Raw genomic sequence first — 25,766 nt, 5'->3', positions numbered from 1 at the left:
TCTGATCACGATTCAGATTACATTTGGCACATCTACAGAAAGGTTAGCTAGAAAGGGTAAAGAGTAGACTCTGCCTTTAGTAATAAGGTTTGTTTGCGTCTGGTAGTTAAAGAATACGGAAATAGCAGCAGCTGAAATACTGAAATGGCAGTATTTCAGCCTTTCTTTGCTGAGTATTGAAGTGTGCAAATGAAAGCCAAAAGCCTGACCTTTTTTCACTGTGAAATAAGGGCTTGTGCTGGAAAGCATATATGAGATTATGTTGTACATAATTTTCTGTTTGGGTTTTTTTTTTGGTGGGGGGGGGAGTGGTGGTTTATTTCTGGAGGGGTTGGATGTGGTTGTTGGGTTTTTTCCGAATCCACCCTGTTGTAATTTTGACACTTTTTTTGCTCATTAAATTTTGTATGCAGGAGCTAATCTCTTTTTTTTATTGGCTCTAGCAGCAGTCCTTTTTTCTCCTTCCTCTTCTTCCTCTGCATGTAATGTTTCCACTTGTAAAGATAATGCAGATATGTATGCAATAAAGGAGAAATATAAACTGCATTTGTTAACTTTTGTGTTTAGCTATACCGTAATAATCTCTGCCATTCATATGGATACTTTACAGACTTGCTGAAATATGGTGATCTTTTAAAGCAGGACAACATTCTGTTGTTCTAGGATGCGTGTTTTTTAGGGATGTTGCCTTTCTTTTTAAGTAGCAAATATACTGACCCAAGTAACTTAGATCACAGAGAAAGAAGGGGGCAGGGAAGGAATAAAGGAATAAAAAAAATTCCTTTGCTTGAAACAATGAAAGCATTTCCTGGAGTACAGATAGGACAGGGTCAGCAACTGATGAAAATAAATATTTCTGTTAGTGCTTTTAGACTCTTTTCCCCCTCTATGCTGTGCAAAATACGAATCGGAGAAGCTAATCTAGTACATTTATAAGCAGCTCCAGAACAAAGGCATTGTTTTGCTGTTGAAGGTGCAGACCAGTCATCCAACTGTAATTGGATTTGGGATATTGTTTGTTCAATAGTAATGGCAGCACAGGTATCCTAGCTGGGTTTACTAGGCCTACTTTTTTTTTATTCTTTTTTTTTTCTTTTTTTTTTTTCTCTCATGGTATAATGGTGTTTGATGCATGAAACGCTGTGTAGTTTTTAAAACAATGCATCTTTGCTCATCTTTTAAGCTCCAGTGAATTATCTTCTTGGTTCCAGAGTATGGACTCCGTCTTGGAAGTCAGATCTTCATAAAAGAAATGACCCGTACTGGCCTAGCAACCAAAGATGGCAACCTTCATGAAGGAGATATCATTCTCAAGGTCTGTTCTGGTTTTACTGCTAGCAGTTTGGCAGGCACTGGCTATAGCGGTTATTCTGAGCTAAGTCATGTTATAGTCAAGTTCACTATTAAACTTGAGCACAATGCAGACTTGTTTGTTATTGTTGTCTTTTTGTGTCCAGATCAATGGTACAGTGACAGAGAACATGTCTTTAGCTGATGCCCGGAAATTGATTGAGAAATCACGTGGGAAACTCCAGCTGGTTGTTCTCAGGGACCGAAAGCAGACACTGCTCAACATTCCTTGCTTGAATGACAGTGACTCAGAAATGGATGGTGAGGTTTAATGTGGATCCAAACTTCTGGACTCTGTGCAAGGACAAAAAGGAGCTTATATCGTTTTGCTGTGGTAGAGTGGTATTAGGTTCTTTAAGAAAAACAATGAAAAGCAAACAAACCTAAGTAATACTCAGCAACCCTTCCTTTAGGTGAAAATTTTATAGTAACCATATAGTTATATTTTAGGAAGGGGCAAACATAGAAGGACCAATGTTGATCTGGCAAAATCTGGCAAAATTCTTGGAGCAAGCAAATCAGGTGCATTAATAAAAATTTTTAAAACAAGTGCTTTGGACTGGTCTCTCCTTCTGAAGACATTAACATTCATGGCAGCATTCAAATGGAGGGAAGAAATGTCAGGACAAGAGGAAATTAAGTGACCCTGGATGACTGATTTCTTTTCCCAGCACCTGTTCTATTTAAGTGTGTGAGCTGTATCTCTCAGCTTGAGCTTGCTTTGGGAAGAGCTCAGAATGTTTGGGAGGGCGGGATGTGGAACATGATACTTGCTTTTCTGGTGTCAGAATATGGGGTGGAACTTCCTGTAGGTTTAACTGTGAAGTCTGAGGTACATTTCAAATCCAAGGGCCACTCTTGTTTCCTTTGCTGCTAAAGGGCAGTGATGTGGTGCCTGTTGATGTGAAGGTGGTCTTTGGTTTGGAAACCTCCATGACATTTCAAATCAAAGCCTGCTAGCACTAGCTAATGCACATGGTATGTGTGGTATGCTCAAAGTAGTTATTGATGTGAGTGTGTTTGTTAAAAGTTGTGTGAAACTTTCTTGAAATATTTTGGGAGGGTGGAGGCGTGGAAGCACTAAAAGGCACTTTTTGAATCTTTGTCAAATCCAACTTGAGATGAGAGTGGGCTGAAATGTTCAGTGTATCCTCTATCTGAAAACTTCGTAAATACATAGGCTGATCAGGTGAACAGATAACTTAAACAAATTCCGCATGTCTTCATTTGCATTTCATATCTTTACAGATATTTCTGAAATAGAGTCAAACAGATCATTCTCCCCTCAAGATGACAGATCACATCATTCTGATCTAGATTCACATTCATCCAATGAAAAACTGAAAGAGAAACCAAAGTAAGAAATGTTCTCTAGTTCATTTTCCTCTTGCTTATCAAAGAAGTTATTCAAATATATGCTTTCTTACCTGATTTCATTTCTGATTTCTTCCTTTTAGTGCAAAAGAGGATCCCTCCAGTAGGATGTCCAGAATGGGAGCAATGCCTACTCCATTCAAATCAACTGGTGACATTGCTGCTCCTGCTCTTACAGCTGTGGACTCAAACAAAGAACCGAAGTACCAAGATGACCCAGCAGGTCAGAGCCTGAAGGTTTTGGTTGCTTTTTTCTTCCCCTGGCCACAGAATGCCCATTCCCTCAACCATGTTGACAAAACTGTTATGCTCTTCATGTCAGCCCCACCCTTACACACAGAAGAAGAAGTTTCTTTCCTGCACCACTTTGCTTTGTGGTGCAGGGAAGAAACACCTGATAGTTTTTTGACCTCAGTTGTTTATTAGACCTACCACCTGAAAAAAACAAATACTCTCTTAAAACATCTGCTGTTAGAGTGTTACCCTAAGTAGACAAATGAAGTCTGATCTAGCTTGCTTTAAAGAGTTGTGTATCCCTTCCTTGAACTTTTTTTCTTTTTCAAGAATTTAAAAAAGGATAAATAAATGAATTTTAGTCAGACATGTTTGATTTTTAAACCTGTATTAATCTTTGGCATGGAAGGTTTGATTGCTATCTGATATCTAAAAATTCCTGCCGTTTATAAGCTTTTCAATATCTCAGTAAGTTTTATTATATTTTTCTTTTTACATTTAGTGCCTCAGCCAAAAGCAGTTACACGAACAATTCTCAAACCCAGCCCAGAAGATGAAGCAATATATGGGTAAGGTGGTACTTGCTGAGTTCTTTTGCATTCTGTATTCTCCAGTGACCAGCATGATTCTTGGCTGCATGGGTTTGTGTTCTTTTTCCCATTTGGAGTGATATTCCCTTTATAGCTTAATGCCAAGAAGAGGTGACATGGCTTCTAACTGATGCTATTTGAGATCAACTTAGTTTTAGAAATATCTGCCTGGAACCTACCTGGAAGGTATTGAACACCCTGTATTTCTGGGCTTGCATGGAAATACATGCAAGAGTTTTGTTTTATTTTATTTTTTATTAATAGGAAATCAGCTTACATGTTTTATTTTGAGAGTTTACAAATAGAGAAATCGAAGGAATCAGAGTGTTGGTTGGAATTACAAGGAGAAGCCTTAAGTTTTGAAAATGTTCTGTAGCTTGGTGTATTGTTTTAAATAAAACCCTTTCTGGGTTGGACCCTGCATATGTTGTCATTGATGTGCAAATTAATCAAGTGATTATTTTGGTGAAGGGGAATTTATAATACAGGCTTAGGGTATTACTGAGAATGGCTGGCAGATAAGTAGTGTCCTCTGAGCTGGAAGGTCACTCAGTCATGCAGCTTTTCTGACAGCAAAAAATCTGAGCCTACTCCAGTAGTCTCTCCCACTGCAATGTGAAGGGACTGATCGTTAACATATCAGTAGATTATACTTGAAAATATTTCTCATTACAAGAAAATTTGAAGACTTCCAAAAAACATATTACACAGTAAAGAAAATAGGTATCAGTTTAATTCCTATGATAGTTCTTTAGATTATAGAAGAAAAAACAATGAATATGATTACTCATAACTCAGTCTGTTTTCACAAAAACTGCAGATGTTCATATGACAGAGGATACAGTAGATGGGGAGCTACTTTGGGGTCTCAGAAACAGGGACCTATTTCCCTGCTCAGTAGGTATGTGTATGCCACTTAGTCACTATTCCTAATTATTTTTCCACTCTGAAAAATGCAAATTCTCTGCTTCCTGCCTTCACTGAAGGGTTACCTCAATAAATACAACCTATATAAACAAAGAAAGGATATAAGAATATTATTAATATTATATAGCTGGAGAGTTGTAATTTTTTTCTTTTGGCATCCTAAAATTGTTATTTGCTTTAATATCTGCCCTTACTTTCATTTTCTGTTTGTAAATCATGTAGTCCTAATACAAAAATGGTGAGATTCAAGAAGGGAGACAGCGTGGGTCTACGACTGGCTGGTGGAAATGATGTAGGGATATTTATTGCTGGAATTCAAGAAGGTACCTCAGCTGATGAGGAGGGACTGCAGGAAGGAGATCAGATTCTTAAGGTATGAGTATGTGTCCCTGAAATGCAAATAACTTCTGTATATTCTCATTTGCTCTTCTTACTGGAAATATGGAATAAATTATGATCTTAGGAATCAAGTTATTGCTTTGCAAGGGTGTATATGTGGTATGAGTTCTTGAAGGAGCAGAGTATACCAAGCTTTAGTTTGTTTATAATTTTGTGGAAGGAGTAGTTAAATATTAATCAAGAAAAATGCTGCAAGATGGCACAATAAATTTTTTGTACACTGTTTCTTCCTAGACTTGGAGGGGAAAAATTTGGGCCAAAAATTCTTTCATTTTTCTCCATTTTATTTGGGTTATGGTGATTTATTTTTCAGGTTTCTTATTTATATCATCTGTGCCCCTTAATAATTCTGCTTTTTTTCTGAAAATTCACATGGAAGGTTTATGTAATTTTCCCTCTACCTCTTTTCTCTTGCCCCTTCTAGAGGCTGTTAAAGTTGAAGAAACAATCTAGCAATGTACAACCAGAACATTTTATTTCAGGAAGATTACTGTTAATAGCTGGAATTAAATATTAACAAGAGACAATAATTTACTTTTATATATATAGATAGATTGATATAAATATATAGCTACATGTGAAAATAATAAGGGAAGAGAATATTAAGATTTTTCAGATGAAATAAAAATCTGTGGTTATTCCTTTTATTGTTGATTTATCAGTTGTTGTGGGTTTTTTTGTTATATAGGTAAACACTCAAGACTTCAGAGGCATGGTTCGGGAAGAAGCTGTTTTGTATCTCTTAGAAATTCCCAAGGGTGAAACTGTGACAATTTTGGCTCAAAGCAAATATGAAGGTAGGTGCTTTGAAAAAAATGTGTCTATCTATGAATATTTCAAGCTGTGCTTTGTCAGTGAAACCACAAATAATCTCTCTTGTTCTTAATTTTGATAGCATTTTAGTTTATCTCCTTTTTCACTAGTGGAGAAGATAGCTGCATTCCATACATACAGTGCTGCATGTGTGATGTCTTTTTCAGAGTACTTTTCCATGTCTTTTATTATTAGCAAATAGCAACTCTTAGTCCTGTGAAGTGGTAAGGTACTGCTTTTTCCTCTCTTTTTCTGTCTGTAGCAGCTGGGAGAAGATCTGCTGTGCTCTGGCAGTCAGAAGGGATTTGATCAGCAGAAAATGGACAATTTTATTCATGAGCAGTTAAGGAGCAAGAAAAGCTTCTTGCTTTCCTTTTGGGAAACACAGCCTGCTGCAGGACTGTAGTACCATAGCTGCCTTCTGCCCTGGAGCTGTAAGGGCTGTGCACATACAAGGATGGAACACTCCTAAGAGTTTGTAGAGGAATGTAGATCTGAGTTTTTTCATCTTTCTGAGTAGATCCTTAGAATTTCAAAGCTGTATTCACTAGAATCACAGCTTAATCTTTCTTTCAAGTGTAAAAAAATATAAGCTAAAATGGAGGTCTTGTTTTAGTCTACAGAGACATCATGGCCTGTGGCAGAGGAGATTCATTCTTCATCAGGAGTCACTTTGAGTGTGACAAGGAGTCACCACAGAGCTTAGCATTCACCAGGGGCGAGATCTTTAGAGTAGTTGATACACTGTACGATGGCAAACTGGGAAACTGGCTGGCTGTGAGAATTGGAAATGAACTGGAAAAGGGCCTCATTCCAAATAAGAGCAGGTAAGGTGGCACCACATGTTCCTACCCATTGTTAGAAGTAAGACTTTTTCCCTTCACCAAGTGATTTTTGCTTCCAATGTCATACCTTTCATTCTTTCTATTCCCTTCTACAAGAATGAAAGAATAGTTTTGTTTTCATTTTTACAAGAATTGTGCCTATAAAAACTGCATATTTTAGAACTATGCAGTTCTAAAGGAGGAGACAGTGAGAGAGGGTGGTGTTACCTACATACCAGGTCACTGTTTAGAGCACAGACCTAGAGCTTCTGTATCAGCAATCAACCAAGCTTTGAGCAGTAGCTGCTTCAGTTCCTCTTCCAGAGAATGGGTGGTGGGTCCTATTTTTGTTAGGCTTTTGCTTTTTTCCCCCCAGCTTCTTCTTTGTATGTTCACCCTCACCAAATCAAAACAAACAAAAGACCCCAATGAAACAAAAAAACTAAACAAACAAAAATCCTTCACCTGAGGAAGCTTGTGACTTTTTGTGCAAGAATACTCTGATGATTAATCTTTAGAAGAATTCAGTTCTTGAATTTCTTATGTATACAATTTTGGAGAGTGTTTTAAGTATTTATTCTGAGGCACAGTTTCTTTTGGAGGGTAGTTTTTTTTTAGGGGATTTTTTGGTTTTGTTTTGCTTGGTTATGGTTTTGTGGGTTTTTTTTGTAGCTGTAGTCTGTATTTTTGTGTAAAATATTGAATGAAGCACAGCAATATTTTTGCTTAAATATGCTTTCCTAATCAGAATTCATGGGAGGTAATAATACCTGTTCAAATGTATACAGTGCATAAGACTATTCAAATGATTCAGACAAAAAAAACCTTAAAACCACAACCAGACTGTAGCTGAATTTTTAGACTGTAGCTTTTAAGTTTTGAGTGTGGTTGTAATTTTATGACAGAAGAAAAAGCTCATAATTATGTGATGCACACAAGTTGCAAAATATGCTTCTTGTGTGACTCCCTTGTTTGTCTCCTGGTAAGCACATTTTCTCCTCTCTGTTAATTGGTCTGACCAAACCAGCCTTTGTTTCTGTGCTCTAGTGACATAACTTTTGAGGCCTAATGGGGAAGAGAATAATGACAGTAATTTCTTAGGCCTTCAGTTCTGAGTCGCCCTCTCTCACCATCTCTTTGCATTTGCATTCTTTTATTTACAGTCATGTAAGTGATCAGTTTAAGACCTCAGGACTGATTCCTGTGCAGCAACTTGTAGCTGTGGCACATCAGAGCGTTGTTCTGACAGTGTGTTTGCTCCCAGGCAAAGGCACCTGAACTGGTGTGCTTTTACCTCCACTCCTTTCTATCTATCTGGCAAATTATCTGTTGCAAATTCAAAATCCGCTGTTTGTCAGTGAAAGCACCCTTGCCCCCCTTGACTAGTTCTGAACTCCCTGCTTTCTCTGTCAGAGCTGAACAGATGGCCAGTGTTCAAAATGCCCAGAAAGATGGCTCAAGTGATAGGGCAGATTTCTGGAGAACACGTGGCCAGCGATCTGGAGCAAAGAAGAATCTGAGGAAGAGTCGTGAAGATCTGACAGCTATTGTATCTGTGAGCACAAAATTCCCAGCTTACGAGCGCGTTCAGTTGCGTGAAGGTAGGTGAGACTGCTTTCAGCTGGCTGCCCATTTATTGCTGGCTGCTTTAGCATCCAAATATTTGGTCAGCTAAGAAAGTGATTTCTAACAACTTGTAACTATGTGGAATTAGAACAACGGGAAGGGATGATATTTTTCTCAGAAAGGAGACTTCTGGATACTACTAATTATTCTATGAGAAAGCTTTTTTACCCTTTTAAATGGCTGTGGTTCTCTTGCCTCCAAAATATACCTGCCAGTTTGAAGGTTTAAAATGAAAAAGGGATGAAACAGCAGGGCTTTCCTTGTTTCCTCGGATTCTTCTTGGCTAGTTCTGAAAGTACAATCCATACACCTGAGACCAACCTAATCTTGATAAACAGCACTTCAACAGTGGGTTCAGAGCAAATAGAACCCAAGGATTTTCAATAGTCCAAATATAGTCATGGCTCATGTGGTCTATCTCCACGACTGTTAACTAGCTGTATTACTAGTGGTGAGCAGATGAAGCTGATTTTCTGGGTAGTAGCACATGACAGTATTCTGGAGCAAAACAAGCTAGTAAAGAGTATTTTAAAGGAGATCCCAGATGCCAGGATGAAGACTTGGGGTAATGGCATTCCCCCATTAACTCTGAGGACTGTGTTTTCACTTGCTTCAACATGAGCAGTAACATAGTTTTACATTTCTTTGCTGTCTTTATTCACACAAAGCCCGCTGTGTCAAGGTTCATGGAGTTTTGATGGATGGAAATATAAATGAAGATCTGTACATTTTCAGATGTAAAATATTCTAAATATGATCCCTCTAGAAGGAATAAGAAAGCTGTTAATGAAAATAGTCTCTTTCTCAGCTGGTAAAAGTAGTTTTCTCTATTATGCTGTTGCACAAACCTCTGGGAAATAGTTTTTTTAAAATATATTTTTAATAACTTCAATTTTGCATGGTAGCTGAAGGTCTTGTCTTTTATATATAAACCCAGTCTTACCAGATTTTTCTTTTCTCCAAATATTTTTCTTTCAGCTGGTTTTAAGAGACCCGTGGTGATATTTGGCCCTATTGCAGATGTCGCTATGGAGAAGTTGTCAAACGATTTGCCTCACCTGTACCAGACAGCAAGTAAGTTGTCCTCTTAGTGTCTTTTTCATCCTTAACTGAGAGCATGGATAACTTAATAATCACAGCTGCCTGGCCACTGTAGATGAGCTAAGATGTTGTCTTTGCAGAGACAGAACCCAGAGATGCAGGTTCAGAGAAGTCAACTGGAGTAGTGCGCTTGAACACTGTGAGGCAAATCATTGAGCAGGTAGGGCATTCCTCTGAAAATTGCTTATGCTTAAAGGCATGGTGTTTGATTTGTTTGCTCCTGGAACTTTCAGAGTACTCAGATTTTCACTGCATCTGTTTCTGTAATAAGCTTAATGATAAAGCTGCTTTGAAGTTGTTCAATGGCAATTTTAGTAATTTTTATAACTTTGAACTGATACTAGAAATTAAATTTTCCTTCTCAAGTCCATTCTAAATTTCTACAGAGGAGAATCTGTTTTACTATATGCTTTCTGAATTTGCCAGAGGCTTTACGGTCATGCAGTGCTGTTCTTGCTTTTAACATTCTAAATATAGTATAACTGCGGGAAAACATTCCACAAGCTGTGCTCTTGTTTGGATTCAAATATCCTGGTGTTCTTAGGATTCCATGTTCAGTCACCTCCACTTGTTCCCACATGCACCACATTGACTGGCCTTTCTTGTTAACAGGATAAACATGCTCTGTTGGATGTCACTCCTAAAGCAGTGGATCTGCTAAATTACACCCAGTGGTTTCCAATTGTGGTCTTCTTTAACCCAGACAGTAAACAGGGTGTGAAGACCATGAGACAAAGGCTATGTCCTACATCAAACAAGAGCTCAAGAAAACTTTATGAGCAAGCAAACAAACTGAAGAAAACTTGCCCCCACCTCTTTACAGGTAAGGAAGAATGTTTGTTTAACCTGCTGACTAAGAGAGTAGTGTAAGGGACTACGTAAATCCTGAGACAAATACTTATTACTCTGCATATTAGCTCATGCAGGCTGGAACTAAAGGAGTGTGAAGGTGTGGTCATGACTAAAGCCTTCCTTGATTTCGTTCAAAGTTCCTTGTTCTGCCAAATTCTAATAGAAAAAGAATTGTGCTGGTTTACTGCCATTAAAAGATAAGTGATTTAATAAGCTTAGGAATGGTCCAACAATAAAGCAAGAATACCATGCTTTTCTCAACGATCTAAATGAAGTGGCTGTTTAACATTCTCACAAATTACCTAAAGCAAAAAGTGTTAAACAGCCAAGAATGGATAAGAGATTGCATTTACCGTGTTATATACACCTTTTCCTTCAATTTTTACAGCAACCATTAATTTGAATTCAGCCAATGATAGCTGGTATGGTAGCCTGAAGGATACAATTCAGCAACAGCAAGGAGAAGCAGTATGGGTATCAGAAGGAAAGGTAAGCAGTCAGTCCGTGCTCTCTGAAGCTATATACATGTTTCAAAGTATCTCTTGCCAGTAAAAATTGTTCAGAAATTCATTTGCCAGTGGTCAGTAGGCTAGACAAATAGTCAGTTGATGTATGTCTTTAACAAAAAAAATATTATTCTTTCTGTAACACTTCGGAGGTTTCATCGCTAATGCTGGGCTAGGGGAGAATGATGATGAGGGATGAATTTGAAGAGGACTTTTCGTTGTGATTCTGCATTAGTTTCTTTCAGTTCCATGACGTCATTCTTAAGAGCTGACTGATGTTGAGCCTGAGCTGTTTGGCCTCATGTTGAGTCGTAACTGGACTTTTATTTAATCTTTGTTCCTTACTTGTTACTGACTTTGCCGTAGATGGATGGCATGGAAGATGACGCGGATGATCGTATGTCCTACCTTACTGCCATGGGTGCTGACTATTTGAGCTGTGACAGCCGCCTGATCAGTGACCTGGAGGATACGGATGGAGAAGGTGGTGCATACACTGACAATGAACTTGATGAGCCTTTGGAGGAGCCGAGGGTTTCATCTGTTAGCCGATCCTCTGAACCTGTGCATCACGAGGAGGTGAGATGATTGGATTTTTCAGTAAGACTGAACTTTGAGCTTTTTGGAAACCCTTTATGGATGGTTTAAAATTCAGAGGATTTTTTTAAACAGCAGCTTTACCTTGCTTCTGATAGTGTTTTAGATCTACACTACGAAGAGGAAAATAAAAGAAAATCTCTGCTTTTCTTCCTAAATTTATAGATTCCTTGATGATGTCTCATGGCCTTGAACTTTTCAATTACATTTGTGGTGATTGTAGTCAGGTTGCTGGCAATCTTTTGACTCCTGGTTAATGCTCCCAAAATTGTAAACTTGAGAGAGAGGAAAAATGATTGAATTACTGGCTACTGCAGTGATTTTATCTCTTTCTTTCACAGAGTTTAAAAAAGTTTAATCCAGAACCAAGGGCTCAGTTGAGAAAAGCTGGTAGCCGGGAGATCCTTAGAGAACCAAGTCCACCTCCAGCATTCAAGCCTGAACCACCTAAGGTAAATGTGTAGAAACAAATCTGAATACTAACATCCCTTTTCTGGAGAACTCTCCAGGGTGGCAGACTGGAAAAAGCATTAGAAATGGTCAGAGACTGGAAAACACTTTAAATGTGGACAGAAGAAATGACTGAAAGTGTTGCAGGATCAAGCAGAAAGAAGACTTATTGGATAACAGCTCTTCTCAAATACATGTGGTCTCTAATATGGAATAAGAAAGTAAACTCCTCTTTTTGTATCTACTAGCAAACTGAAGACACTTTTTTAGCTCAGCAAGATTAAAAAAAGTAGACTAATCACCAGGAAAAACATATCTCATGGCTATTACTGTGAAGCACAAAGTCAGAATCTACCACCTGACCATCACTAGAACTTTCTGTCAACTGTTTGCTCAGGAATGATGCAAGAGGGGAAAAAATAGGTCATATACTCTAAATATTCAAAATACAGCCCAAGTGTGCCTTGACAATGAAAATAGGGCAGAGGAGGACATGCACAGTGAAAACAAAAGCTGAATATAAAACATTGGGTTCTGTGCACTTCTAAATTTTAGGTCATGATACCTCACATTAAGCAATAGTAAAAAATTATTTGGGGCATCAGTTTTCTCTGTGCTGTGCTCTAACACATGTAGTTCTGGTAATCCTTAACAAATAGGACAAACAAATGTCTAAAAAGTCTAAATGTCCTGGTCTTCTATGGTCTGATGTGTAGTCTATGAGCATATGTCCAAAATGTTGCAGCAGTTCAAACATCCTTGAAGTATTACATCATATGAAAATTGAACTGGCAAATGCATAGGGCAAAGTGATTACTTTCAGGTTAAAGGCTTCTTTTGAAACTAAAATATACAGTTGCTGATGTAAACTTTGTGGGTTTTATACTTGCAGGGGAAGTTACAAAACAGAGAGGATCCATATGACTTCCCCAAGAGCTATGACTCCAAGTTGAGTAATGTTGCTGTCAGCAGTGAGACTTCAACTGTATCAGCTAAACCACCGCCACCACCTGTTTCTATGAAACCTGCCTTTGGGCGTCCCATTCTGAGAAACTCTCAGCCAGCAGCCCTGCCTGCAGAGGAGGAGGAGGAGGAGGCAAAGTTGGAAGAGGAAGGAAGCGAACAAGAAAATACTCCAAAATCAGTACTGAGGAAAGTAAAAATATTTGAGGAGATGGATCACAAGGCAAGGATGCAAAGAATGCAAGAGCTACAAGAGGCCCAGAATGCCAGGGTATGAAGAGATGCCTTTCCCCCTCCTGTGCTTTGCAACCTGTAGAACAGCCAGAGTCCTGGAAACTAAAATCATGCCCTTTGCATTGTGTGGCTTATGGAGGGAGAAGTTTGGGGAACCACACTCAGAGACATGCTCTCACTCATTGTGTGTATTTGTGTATAAAAAGAGGTCATGTTTTAAGGTTTCCTGTTGTAACTATAAAAACCTGACTTCTAATAATCCTGTTGCTTTTGGCAATCCATTGTTCTCAAGAGTGCTTTGAATTAGTACCCTAGCAAAAGATGATATAATTGTAGGAATATCAATAGGATATTACCAATTTGTGCTTTAATTATTTCAGATGTAGCAGTATCCTGCTAGATCCTAGGTGCAAATATAGGATCAAAAAAGAAGAATTATTTTCTTCTACTTTCTTTTAAAGATTGAAATAGCCCAAAAACATCCGGATATTTATGCTGTCCCTGTCAAAACACAGAAGTCAGAACAGAGCTGGCCACAGCCGATGAGGTAAGGTGTATCCAGTTCCAAACATTCTGTCTCAATTCCAGACTTTGCTGGCAGGAGGAAAACCGATCTTGCCAGTTTTTGTTCGTACAAGTCATCCTGCCTTGATATACTGTTTTGTTGTGATGCCTCAAAGACTATCATAAAGGTGGGGCAGAATTTTAGCAAACTCTTCAGTGAACTCATTTCAGGATTTTTTTTTTCCTTTTAGTTCATTTATAGCAAGTTAATTTATAGTTATTTGAGCCATCTGGGAAGAAATACTACATTGTTTCACTGAAATATTTGAAGAGACAGTCTTGTGCCCCAATCAGTGTTACAGAAGCTGGCCTGCATTCATGTCCTCTGATGTCCCTTCTATCTGTGCTAGCTACTTGACGACTCTTAGTCTGTCCTAACAAATATTTGCTGTTCTAATAACACTTAATAACTTGCATGCTTCTTCTTTACAGATATGTAATGTGGCTAGATAAGCTAAGGATGAAAGTTGATACAGGTGACCCATCAAATCTCATGAAAATAGTAGTCCTTCTTTAAAATTCAGTAAGTTCTGGATGGGTCAACCACTGCACTGTCTTACCCTACACACTGCACATTTCTAGGACTTGACACCTATGCAAGAGCTAACACACTGCATGATGGATTTTGTCTTCTGCTCTTCAGGACTCAATATTTTCTTGCATCTTAGCAATAGCCAATAGAAATGGAACATTTTTTTTCTACTGAGTCAAATGCTTTGATGTCTCAGGAAATAATCTAAAGTGCAAAGATGGAAAACTGAGATTTCCTGGATTTCTTGGCAGGTTCAGAAAAGCATTTATAAAGCATTGGAAGCTTCATAAAAATAATGAAAATTAATCTTTCACCACATTTGCAGAGTGTTTGCTTACATGGAGAAATCAGTGTTGTTGGCTTTTTACAGGACTGTTAATGATTGGCCTAGCAGGGAGTATTTAATCCCTGGGAGAAAGATGTAAGGACAATACCATCTTTTTTTTCCAGAGTAGGGGTTGCAAAAATCATGGGTTTGAAACTGAGGAAATACCGGCCTTGACAGATTCTGTTTTTCTATGTCTGCTTAATGTCATGCCAAATGTGTAGCATCATAGTGTATAAAAAGCAAATGTGTGGATTATTTTTGCCCACTTTTAAGGCTAAGTGCCTTAGTGAGAGCTGTGATTGAAAAGGCTACCAATTTGAGTGAAAAGGCTACCAATTTAAGAAATGTCACATAAGAAGTTTCTGGACTTTGAGACAGAAGACTGAGGATGCAAAAGAAGAAGGAGGTGTAGAAAAAATTAAGTGCAAAACTAATTAAGGGAGATGTCAGTTGGGGTTGTAGCAAGGCTGGAATCCTCTCTGCTCAGGAATAGAGCACTGTGAGGCTATTGATGTCTCTGTGTGTGCAGTTAAAAACTTGAAATTTGGCATTTTTCCAGGTAGGTTGAATACATCAAATCTGAGCGTCATCCTCCAGCTTGATAGAAATAAAATTCTTCTCCAGATAGGTTTACCATAGTCATGCAGGTTTTATTGGCTAGAAGGGGTTTCATTTGCTCCATCTGCCTTTCTAAGCTGGATGTGGCCATCAGGCAGATGGTATTTTTTGGTTTTTCATAATGGGAGTAGACATGATCTCTTTCTCTTTGCATGTTCTGTGTTAGCTCCAGGCCTCCGGAACCCCAGAAGGCGCCTGTGCGACCTTACCTGGAGAGCCGCGTGGGTTACGGCAGCGATGCCGAGGAGGAGGAGGAGGAGTACCGCCGGCAGCTGGCAGACCACTCTAAGAAGGGCTATTACGGACAGCCATCCAGATACAGAGACACAGAGTTGTAGGCTTGTTAGCATGTCCATGTCTAACACTCTTCCGAGGTTTCTTCCTTCGCAGCCAAAGTGGAACAGTAATTAGTCTTGAAAAGCTGTGTTTTTACTGGGGGGTGGTGTTAGAGGGTACGCTACTCAACTCAGACATATCTATACACTGGAACTGGAAGAGTTCATTTTTTGGGGATATTATTTTGTCAGTGTCTATGAAAAGAAATCACTATTGCCTGAATGCTGTTGCCTGTTTTATAAGGACCAAATCCTTAAAGTTTGTGTTAATTCTTGGCATTTTCATATTTTAATATAAGCCCCCCTCTTTCCTTTTTATTAATGCTGCCTTTTTGGACTATTCTGCTGTGTTATAAAAGTATGATCCCAGAGATACACTTCTAATGCAATAGAACTAAATGTGAAAGTGTATTTGAAGAACAGTAAGTGCCTTTAACAAGAACATCTGAAGCTGTTTGTTTTGACATCTGATACTTGGTGCAAAGCCATAACACACTAAAAAGGGGATTGACTGTTTTACCTATCTTTATTTTTTATCAGTTTCATGGTAACAATTTTCCTTGCATGTTATTTTTCTAAGTTCATAGATGCATATGCAATATTCATAAATACTGACTGTACATATTAAAGGTGCAATTGACTGGGTGGTTGGAAAAGACCAGGATGTGCTTAACCAGAGAAAATGGTGTAGAAAATTCAGTCACATATTAAAATTTACACAGACTGCAAATAATAAAGTATATATTCTAGACAAACCTTGTGTATCTCATCTTTATTTTCAACGGTATTAGTCTAGAATTGCTGACTTCCATGAGTGCACTGTTTCAGTTCAGGATCTCCTCTCCGTCTGTTCAAGTCACTGGGAAACATCACTATTGGTGTGCTTCACACTTTTCTGAATATAATTTTAAAATCTGCTGTGATTTAAAACTGGTGCAAAACTATGGAGTTCCTGCAAGGGACTTACTGCTTAGAATATTAAGTTTTGCCTCATCATTTCTGCTTTTTAACCTTACACAATAAAATTGTTCAAGGCAGCATAAAGAAAAATTTCTTTTGATGCAATACAAAAGAGGGTTTTCTAATGCTGTTCTAAAAATAAAGTGCGTTCCAACCCCTGACTATATAGTCTATATTAGGACAAGGTTCTTCACTGGGAGGGTGGTTCAGCTCTCACGGGAACAGCTCCCCAGGGCAGCAGTCACAGCACCAGCCTGACAAGAGTTCAAGAAGCTCTGGGACAATGCTCCTCTGGTACGTGGTGTGACTCTTGGGGATGGTCCTGTGCAGGTCCAGGAGCTGGACTCACTGGTCCTTGTAGCTCCCTTCCAACTCAGGAAGTCCATGATTCTGTAACACCCTCTTAGAAATGGTAGAATTTTGTTGTTGAAGAAATGGGATGAGGAAACTTGTGCTGCTCAGATTAAAATAATTTGGGTTGGAAGAGACCTCCAAGATCATCAAGTCCAGCCATAAACTGAACAGTGCCAAATCCACCACCGAACTCTGTCCATATCACACCTGCATGTCTTTTAAATTCCTACAAAGATGGTGACTCAGCCACTTTACTTGGGCAGTTCTAATGCCTGACAGCTCTTTCTATGAACAGGTTTTTCCATTTTTTCAGTGCAAACCTCCCCTGGTGCAACTTGAGCCCATTTCCTCTTGTCCTGTCACTTGTTACCTGGGAGAAGAGAGTGACCTCCCCCTCACTACCAACCTCCTTGGCAGAGAGCCCCTGAGCCTCCTTTTCTCCAGGCTAAACACCCCCAACTGCTTCTCACAGGCCTTGTGCTCCAGACCCTTCCCCAGCTCCACTGCCCTCCTCTGGACCTCTACCCCCTCAATGTCCTGCAGCGGCGTGCCCGGAACTGAGCATACCGCCTGAGTGTGGCCTCACCAGTGCCAAGGACAGGGGGACAATCCCTGCCCTGCTCCTGCTGGCCACGCCGTTGCTGGCACAGGCCAGGATGCCATTGGCTTTCTTGGCCACCTGGGCACAGCTGGCTCATGCTCAGCTGCTGTCACCAGCACCCTCAGGCCCTTTTCTGCTGGGCAATTTTCCGCCACTCTGTCCCCAGCCTGTGGCGCTGCTATCGGGTTGTTGTGACCCAGCATAAGGGGCATTCACAAGGGTAGGCCCTGATGCTTTTGTCATGTTAAACCTCAAAACACTGGCCCTGGTCCATCGATCCAGCCTGTCCAGAGCCCTCTGCAGAGCCTTTCTACCCTCGAGAAGATCAACACACACCCGACCTGGAGACACCCACAAACTGACTGAGGGGGCACTCGGTCCCTTTCCAGATCATTGATCAAGAGAATACCAATATAATACAAATGCGTGATATACAGAACACATGAAATATATCGATTTAAATGCGGTGTAACAGAGCCGAGGGGTCCCTCTCCCAGGAGAAGCTGTTTGAGCCCGGTCCGTACCGCGGTGCCCGGGGCGGCTCCCGGGGCAGTCTGTCTGTCCGGCAGCGGACGGCGGGAGGCGCTGGCGGCACCCCGGGCTTCCGACACCGGGACGGGCACACGGGACCCGCTGCGGCAGCATCGCGGCTCCCCCGCCCGCTTCCCGGCCCCCACTCACTCCGGGATCATCCACCTCAGCCAGGATGAGGAGGCGGAACTTTACTGGATTCATGGGGAAAAGCTCTGACAAGTGGTGAGGAAGGGGCCGAGCTGCTGAATGCCTTTTTTTGCCTCAGTTTTGAACAGTGACAGCAGCTGCCCTCGGCCCCCTGAGCTGGAAAACAGGATCTTTATAAATGACACAGTCAGTGAGGATCGAGTGGCGCTCAGCAGGTTTGCAGATGACATGAAACTGAGTGCTGCATGTGGCACGAAAGCAAAAGGATGGGATGCCATCCAGAGGAAACTGGACAAATCTGAGAAATGCCCACAAGAACCCCACGTAGCTCAACAAGTCCAAGTCCTAGGTGCTGCACGTGGAACAGGGCAATCCCAGACAGAGTACAGAGTGGGAATTGAACTCATTGAGAGTATCCCGGCAGAGGAGGACTCGTGAGTTCTTGTGGTTGAAAACTTGAATATAAGGTAACAGTGTGTACTTGCAGTCCAGACAGCCAAACGTGTCCTGGGCTGCATCCAGAGCAGCGTGGGCAGCAGGGGAGGGAGGGGATTCTGCCCCTCTGCTCTGCTGAGAGCCCACCTGGAACCCTGCATCCAGCTCTGGGGTCCCAGCACAGCAAGGACATGGAACTGATGGAGAGAGTCCAGAGGAGGCTATGAAAATGATTAGAGGGATAGAGCAACTCTCCTATGAAGAAAGGCTGAGGCAGCTGTGGCTGGTCAGCCTGGAGAAAACTTGGAGTGACCTTACAGCACTCTGCTGTACCTAAAGGGAGTCTTCAGAGAAGCTGGAGAGGGACTTTTGACAAGGATATGTAGTGGTAGGCAGTAGGACAAGGGGTAAAGGCCTTAGGTTGAAGGAGGGTGATTTTAGATTAGATATTAGGAAGAGCACAGTGAGGCACAGGAACAGGCTGCCCAGAGAAGCTGTGGATGGTACATACAGGCTGGATGGAGCTATGAGCAACCCAGTCAAGTGGAAGGTGTCCTTGCCCATGGCAAGGAGGGCTGGAACTAGATGATCACAGGATCACAGAATTAGTTACATTGGAAAAGACCTCTGAGATCACTGAGTCCAACCTTTGACCAAACACCACCTTGTCATCCAGACCATGGCATCAAGGTTGCCATCCAGTTATTTCTTGAAATCACTAGGGATGGTGATTTTACCACCTCCCTGAGCAGTCCATTCCAATGCTTAACAACTCTTTGCATGAAAAAATTCTTCCTGATGTCCAACCTGAACCTGAGGCTGTGTCCTCTTGCCCTTTCTCTAGAAGAAGCTGGCCCCCCACCTGGCTGCACCCTCCTTTCAGGCAGTGGCAGAGAGCAATACGGTTACCCCCAATCCTCCTTTTCTCCAGGATGAACACCCCCAGCTCCCTCAGGCACTCCTTGCTGGACTTACCAGGTACCTTCCAACCCAAGCCACTCCATCACCAACAACAGACAAAATTGACACACATAGCTGTATGGAAAGCATAATGGAGAAAAGTATTTTCTTTCACATGGGCAGTGTCAAACTAGATGGGGAGGAAGCTGTCTTGTGCCAAGCCAAACCTACTTCAACTCCTTTGTTACACACAGACTTTTTAAAAGCAGTGGGGTTTGTGTTTTCTGATTGGAGAAAAGAAACTGATACCTAGAGTAGATTAAATGGTTCAACACAGGGTAGTTATAAGAGGTCAAAAGATCACCGTTTTGTGGGAATGTTCTGTCTCAATAATCCATTTGCCATCCTATACACAGGATGAATTTTGATAGACTTTCCATTTGCCTTGGTGCCTGAGATAAAAGAACCCATGGATAGCAAATATTAATTTAATTTCTCTATTGTGTTATAAAATATAATATAAAGTTTCATTTGACAAGTAATTTACAGCTCTTTAAAGATGTTAGACAAAACTGTGCATATGTTTAGCTTTAGTCTTCCTGTAATGAATACATATATAGCTAGACGATCTTTTAGGAGCAAATCTATTTTGTGAATTGAAGGCTAGATAACCTTTCCAAAGTAATGATCTGTTAGGTCTACTTGGAAACACAGCTGTGTTTTGTCAACTCTTTCCCTCATTTAATTCTAGCTTAGAGTGGTTGGTCTGTGCTTCACCCACAGGCAGAGAAATAAACAGCAATCTGTACTGCAGCTTCATATCACTCAGTTACTCCTTCCAGTCATTACTTTTAATGAATTGTTTGTTCCTGAATGAAGCAGTGCAGGTAGATGATTAGAGGAGATTGTGTCCTGAATCATGCAATGTCTCTACTATGCTTTGCTCAGTGCAATAATCAAGAAACTGTCTGACCGTGGAGGAACAATTTGTTGTTACTAGACAAACACAGACAAAAAGACCAAACAGAAACCAACCCCTGGTGGACTAATTCAAGTGTAACTGTTCTGTGAGAAAGTGTAGACAACATGTTAAGACAGACAAGAGAATAAGCTACCTGGACGTACCCAATCTTCTTAATAAACAAGGAAGAGACCATCTTCTAGTTTTTTCCTCTGTGACACTCAGTATGGTGTCCTCAGATCTTCACTAAGAAGGAAACCTGGACAAAACTATTTTGCAAGAGGAAAGAAAGAACTTTTGTGTCTGGGAGATATAATAAATATGATGAAGTTTGTCTGTTTAGATCACTAGAAGGATTAAACTCATATAATGATTACAGTTTTGGAAAAATACTTGTGCATAATTCATGGAAGTTGTTGTAACATTAGGGAATAATTTTCCTGAAGTACATATGTTTTATACTGACTTCTGATGCACTTCCGTTTTCCAAAGTAATATATATTCCCAGTAAATGAAAACATTTAATCTCATGTTACACTTTTTTCATCCCACTCTGGTTGATGTTACTCTTTGTTGTCATAGGTGATAGGGGATGCATTTTTCCTTACACTGGCAGTACATCCAGTCCAAGTTTGCTTCAGCAACTTTTTAAAGCCTCCCAAATACCTACATGCTGAACATAAAGGAAGCTCTAAAACAGGATCATCAATCTGCTTGAAGTGACTACCAGACTGGGAATGAAGCCAAGCACATAGCAGTGGGTGCAGCAACAGAACAAAAATTCTGTAGGAAGGAGGCCTAGAGCCATGAGAAGTGTCACGGAGGGATGGATGGCTGTGGGCAGGATGGTGTGCTGAGGGGGTGGCAGGTCAGCAGGAGGATTGTAGCTGACCCTTGCTGCTGCACTTGGCCAGGTGAAACAGGGAGTGACACCAAGGTGTCCCCATGGTGTGGTGTTGCGCCCTTGCACAAGACCCAGGGTTTTGTAATCTCCCTCTGTACCCTTCATTACCATCTAAACTGGCTGCACCCTCCCCACACTGATGCTGGCAGTAACTGTATTTGGCTGCAGTCTCACATTCACTTCTCCCACATGTATAAACTGGTGCTTGAAATCCTTCATGGCAGAGGATGAGAACATGAGTGCCTTGCAGACAAGTCAATGGGCTTGCTCCTCTCTCCTCCCCAGAGCAGGGACACCTCTTGGCAAGATTTCATCCCCAGTTGTGTCAGAGTACACCTGGGAACACTTGCACATAGCACTGCACACTTTTTTCATGTCTAGTAAATCTATCTCTGGAAATCCAGCAAGAGGTTGTAACTTAAATAACTGAACTACTGATGAATCTGGGTTTGAAAGTTCTTATTCAAGTCAAACAGACTGTGTTGAATCCTTGAACTGCACTATTTGTGACTCTGAGATCACAAATGAGAGCAGACCAGGTTTACAGCGTAACCCACACCATTGGTGTCTGGGATCTCATTGAATGTGACTGGACTGGGAGTGACAAGTTGGTTCTAATCAGCTGCAACAAGCCCCTCTGTTCTCTGGGACCACCTGGGAACCAAGGGGATTTATTTTCTGCCAGTCTTCTGTACCTTTTATACAAAAATTACACAGCCAGGTCTCAGACTAAAAAACCAGTTTATCTGACCTCTTAAGCCAGACAGTATGACTCACAGCCTTTCTAATCACATATATATTCACAGGAGACAGGGGACACAACAGAATGGCAGTTTAAGATTAGCATTCACCAAAAATCTAAAGATTAGCTTCCACCAAAAGTCTAAAGATTAGCTTCCACCAAAAATCAAAACCGGCCAGCTATCCCAAAGTACTGTGATAGCCATAACTGCCTCTGTTACATGGCATAGGAAAGCAAATGGCTGAATTGTACTTTTTGTCCTCCCTATTCATTCTCTTCCCATTTATTGTCAGAATTCAGACTTGTACTCAATTTGCATTGATAGTAATTTTTGCTCAGTGTCTCATATGAGGGAAAAAGAGTATTTCATTCAAGTACCTAACTTCTTCCCATGTTAGTGTGTTTGTATTTGCAAGGCACTTATTGTGTCTAAGTGAGATCAAGGCTTCACTTAATTAGCAGTGTTTATGTATCAAAAACCCACATATTAATACACATTTTTATACACACACACACACACACACACACACATACAAACACTCTAATGATATGTATCCATAAGAAATAAAAGCAAGGAGAAATAAAACATTTTTCCTGAAAGAACAAAGGTAGAGAAAGCTTAATGGAAGCTTGGAAGTATAAATCATACTACAGGAGACAAGATGGCAGCAATATTCAGCAGGTCCCTGACCAATCATTGAAAATTTACTTTATTTCAGCATATTCTTCTACTCCTAGAATGTTAAGAAAACAAGTGTTTCTGTAACTCCTTATTTTGGATTCTCAATCTACATCCTATAGAATTTTAGTAATAAAGAGAAAAAATAATCTGACTTATATATAAATATTCTAATACCCATCTGAAAAAAGAACCAACAAAGTAGCAAAACAAAACAAAAAGAAGACTATGAAGTCATAAAGCAGAAAATGAAAGTGTTGCAGAAGCATGCACAGGGGGGAAAACCTTAAAAAACCAACAAGTGATGAAAGAAAACTTCTCCTACAGAATAATTAAATGTCAAAATTTTGAAGAAATGGGAGTCTACAAATAACTTCAAAGCAACCAGCATAGCACTCAGAATTTATTCACAGGAAAGGAGGAACATTAGAGCTTGTCCTTATCATGAATGCTTTTGGCTTGATCCAGATTGGCCTCATACTGTCCAGCACCACCATCATCTCCAGCCCTCAGTGCAGCCACCTCCCTCTGCAGCAAAGAAAAGTGATCGAGAACAGCCTGCGACTCTTGGATAAAATGGGAAAAGAGTTTCCCCAACAATGTCTAAGAGAGAAAATGTCCTTCAGATTTCCTACGCAGGTTCTGCAGCCCAGGCAGAAAGAGACTGTTGGAGCTGCCATTGAAGAGATCCTCCAACATATCTTCTACATCTTCAGCAAAAATCTGACCCTAGCTGCTTGGGATCGAACAGTACTGGATCAGTTCCAAAACGCACTTTATCTGCAAATTGAGCAATTGGAGGCATGTGTAATCGAAAAGCACACCCAACACTGCTGGAGTAAAGATGTCAGCAGGCTGAAATTGAAAAAGTACTTCCGAAAAATAGACTGCTTTCTTAAAGATAAACAACACGACCTGTGCTCTTGGGAGATCAGCCGTGCAGAAATGAGGAGATGTCTCCAACTGATTGATAAGGTGACAAGGAAGCTTAAAAACTAAGGTACAAAGATTTTAACCTCACATAATTTATAATATTAATAATCAAATATTATAAATAACATTTATTTGTTCTATGATCTATCTTGTGGCAGTGCTCTAGTTATTTTTATTGTATTTAAATAATGCTTCTGAAATTTAGTTTTGCAAATGTAATGCATTATTCAATGTAATTTAATTTGTTTCATTAGTAAGTAAGCTGTCTACTCTAGCTATAAATTAATCCATAAGAATTTTCAGTGAGAGTTACTCCCTAGGAATATATTGCAGCCTTTGACAGAAAGTGACATCTTATGGCGTTCTCTGCTGAGAAAACATGCAGCTACCTTCCAACTCTATTTCACCTACAAGCAGACAATCACTTATTTGTGAATGAACTACACATCCCACATCTTACAGGAATTGCTAGATTTGTACTGATGCAGAATGCAATCAAAGATAAAGTAGTACACTGCTTATTTAAGTGATCTTGACTTAGGTTGATAATATGAATTTTTCTTTGAGAGTTGCTATCCTCTTTTCCAAGCAAGTAACTTTTTCACACTTGAGTAATTCCAACATTTGCTTTGTTCAAAGACGTGAAGTAATTCTAGAGGGATTTGTCTTTATAGTACATTTTTTTGCAGTAGTTATGGCTTTTGAAGTAACTTCCCAATTGGGCAGTGTTACTTTTAATTGAAATATATTGCCTCTAACTGTTTCGGGGCAAGGGTTTCATTCCTTCCTGCAGTGTTTCCAATTCACTTCCATTTTTTTCATAAGATTATTTGAAGTAACTTTTCTATGTAAAAGTACCCTAGAGCCAGATCTGTCTGTGGCACATTCTACTTGCTCATGGGTGTATTCATTCTGGCTACTGCAACCTCAAACATCACGGCCCAGTGCTGTGCTTTATTGCTGCATGAAATATGCCTCTTTCCCTTTGCTCTCAAATGGAACCATACAGATATATAGCCCTCCAATTATTTTCCCTTCCAAACCACACAGCCTTCAGTAATAATTACAATATAATCAAATTCCTTAAAACAGCTTGCAATAAAACTGGGCCTGGATTTTACCCTTGGGAAGCTGTCCCTGGATAACTCCATTTCAAACAGTGTGTTTTCCCTAATCATTTGCTGTGAGGGTAACAGAGGCATATCAAGTCTCTTTTACCCAAAGAATAGAGATAAAAATTTGGTAGAACCCCAAAAACTTTTAAAAAACCCCAAACAAACATCTATCTATGGCTACCCTGTTGTACATTTGGCACAGGCTTCTGGATCTGGCATAGTGAAGCAGAGGAGAGAGCCTATCTGCGGATCCCAAAAGAGGGCGGTGTTAGTCTTGGAGGGCTGAAATTGCCAGGGTTATTCTCTAAAGAACAACTTTAGAGCTTTTCCTGATCTTCAACCATTCCAAAAAGTATTGAAAGGGAAGATAATAAAAATTGTATCTAGGCAAAAAAACCGACTGGAGAGAACAGCAGAGATGGTGTACAGTGTCTCAGGTGTCACATCTATGACACAGGTGTCTTTTGCAGGGTGTCCATACTCTCCTCTCTACCATTCATGGATGCAAGGTAAAGAAGAAATGGCAGACATGGATCTCATGGATAAAGCTGAAATACCAGAAATAAAAGCAGCTAGCAACTTCACCATGATCAAGAACAACAAAAAAGACCAAAAAACCAGAGCAAATTATCAGAGTAATTTTTCCATGTGTAACACCCTGCCGCAAATGTTACAACAAAATATGTATTTCTTTGCTTTGTAACTAACAGCACTTGAAATGGACCCACCCTGGGACTGTTTCAAATCTCATTTGTGTTGCTTGTTTGTTCTTTGTACTTCTTCAAACTTGTAAAATAAAATTACATTCAGCTTACTTACCCTTCTAGTTCTGATGTCCTTGGGTGGCTATTGCAATGCAGAAAACTGTTATTGAAATATTCTTACTTTTACAGAAATTTGGAAATAGCATGAAATATTTTTCAGCTGCTCTCTGGTCAGGGATTCCAGTTTTTATTGCCTAACTTGTGTGAAATGGGAATGTGTTCATTTATGGCCCACTAATTGTTCAGAAACTTCTGTATCATCAAGTTTTATTTTTAATTCATAGCTGTCCTTAAAAATCTCCTAATCAAATAAAAATCTGTTTTGAAGTATTTCAATCAACACAGTATTTTGCAGTGCAGGCATAAATCAGAATGGACACTAGAGGGCAAAGTGAAATTAGAGACAAATGTAAGAATTTTAGGTGAATGTACATGTGTTTTGCCAAGACAGTATTTCAGGTCTTTATGAGCATGCCTATCAATAAAGTGCTGTTGGTCCACAGAAGGGAACTGAAAGAAA

At 40.0% G+C, this 25,766-nt stretch overlaps 2 protein-coding genes across 6 annotated transcripts in view; both read left to right on the top strand.

Moving 5' to 3' along the window:
* The window catches only part of TJP2 (tight junction protein 2), a 62,574-nt gene extending 46,602 nt beyond the window's left edge, over nt 1-15,972 (top strand). For all 5 annotated transcript variants that reach the window (XM_064736721.1, XM_064736720.1, XM_064736719.1 and 2 more), the window contains 18 exons: nt 1,212-1,315; nt 1,458-1,611; nt 2,599-2,707; nt 2,808-2,947; nt 3,461-3,527; nt 4,698-4,848; nt 5,563-5,671; nt 6,304-6,514; nt 7,925-8,112; nt 9,116-9,211; nt 9,319-9,398; nt 9,851-10,061; nt 10,479-10,579; nt 10,963-11,175; nt 11,535-11,645; nt 12,536-12,877; nt 13,302-13,387; nt 15,049-15,972. In XM_064736721.1, the coding sequence (XP_064592791.1) occupies nt 1,212-1,315; nt 1,458-1,611; nt 2,599-2,707; nt 2,808-2,947; nt 3,461-3,527; nt 4,698-4,848; nt 5,563-5,671; nt 6,304-6,514; nt 7,925-8,112; nt 9,116-9,211; nt 9,319-9,398; nt 9,851-10,061; nt 10,479-10,579; nt 10,963-11,175; nt 11,535-11,645; nt 12,536-12,877; nt 13,302-13,387; nt 15,049-15,220 (2,645 nt within the window). In that variant the 3' untranslated portion in view covers nt 15,221-15,972. The remainder of the gene's footprint in view (nt 1-1,211; nt 1,316-1,457; nt 1,612-2,598; nt 2,708-2,807; nt 2,948-3,460; nt 3,528-4,697; nt 4,849-5,562; nt 5,672-6,303; nt 6,515-7,924; nt 8,113-9,115; nt 9,212-9,318; nt 9,399-9,850; nt 10,062-10,478; nt 10,580-10,962; nt 11,176-11,534; nt 11,646-12,535; nt 12,878-13,301; nt 13,388-15,048) is intronic.
* Nucleotides 15,973-22,845: 6,873 nt separating this feature from the next.
* Nucleotides 22,846-23,433, top strand: LOC135460180 (interferon beta-like). Its single transcript, XM_064736912.1, has one exon. It carries the CDS (start codon nt 22,879-22,881, stop codon nt 23,431-23,433), a length of 555 nt encoding a protein of 184 aa, XP_064592982.1. The 5' UTR covers nt 22,846-22,878.
* Nucleotides 23,434-25,766: the final 2,333 nt, after the last annotated feature.

The sequence above is a fragment of the Zonotrichia leucophrys genome, chromosome Z (assembly GCF_028769735.1).
Source record: "Zonotrichia leucophrys gambelii isolate GWCS_2022_RI chromosome Z, RI_Zleu_2.0, whole genome shotgun sequence".
NCBI classification, from domain to species: Eukaryota; Metazoa; Chordata; class Aves; order Passeriformes; family Passerellidae; genus Zonotrichia; species Zonotrichia leucophrys.
This window is presented reverse-complemented; position numbering and strand designations above follow the sequence as displayed.

Excerpts from the sequence above, each read along its gene's own strand:
- LOC135460180 (XM_064736912.1), top strand. The coding sequence starts at position 22,879 with ATGAATGCTTTTGGCTTGATCCAGATTGGCCTCATACTGTCCAGCACC.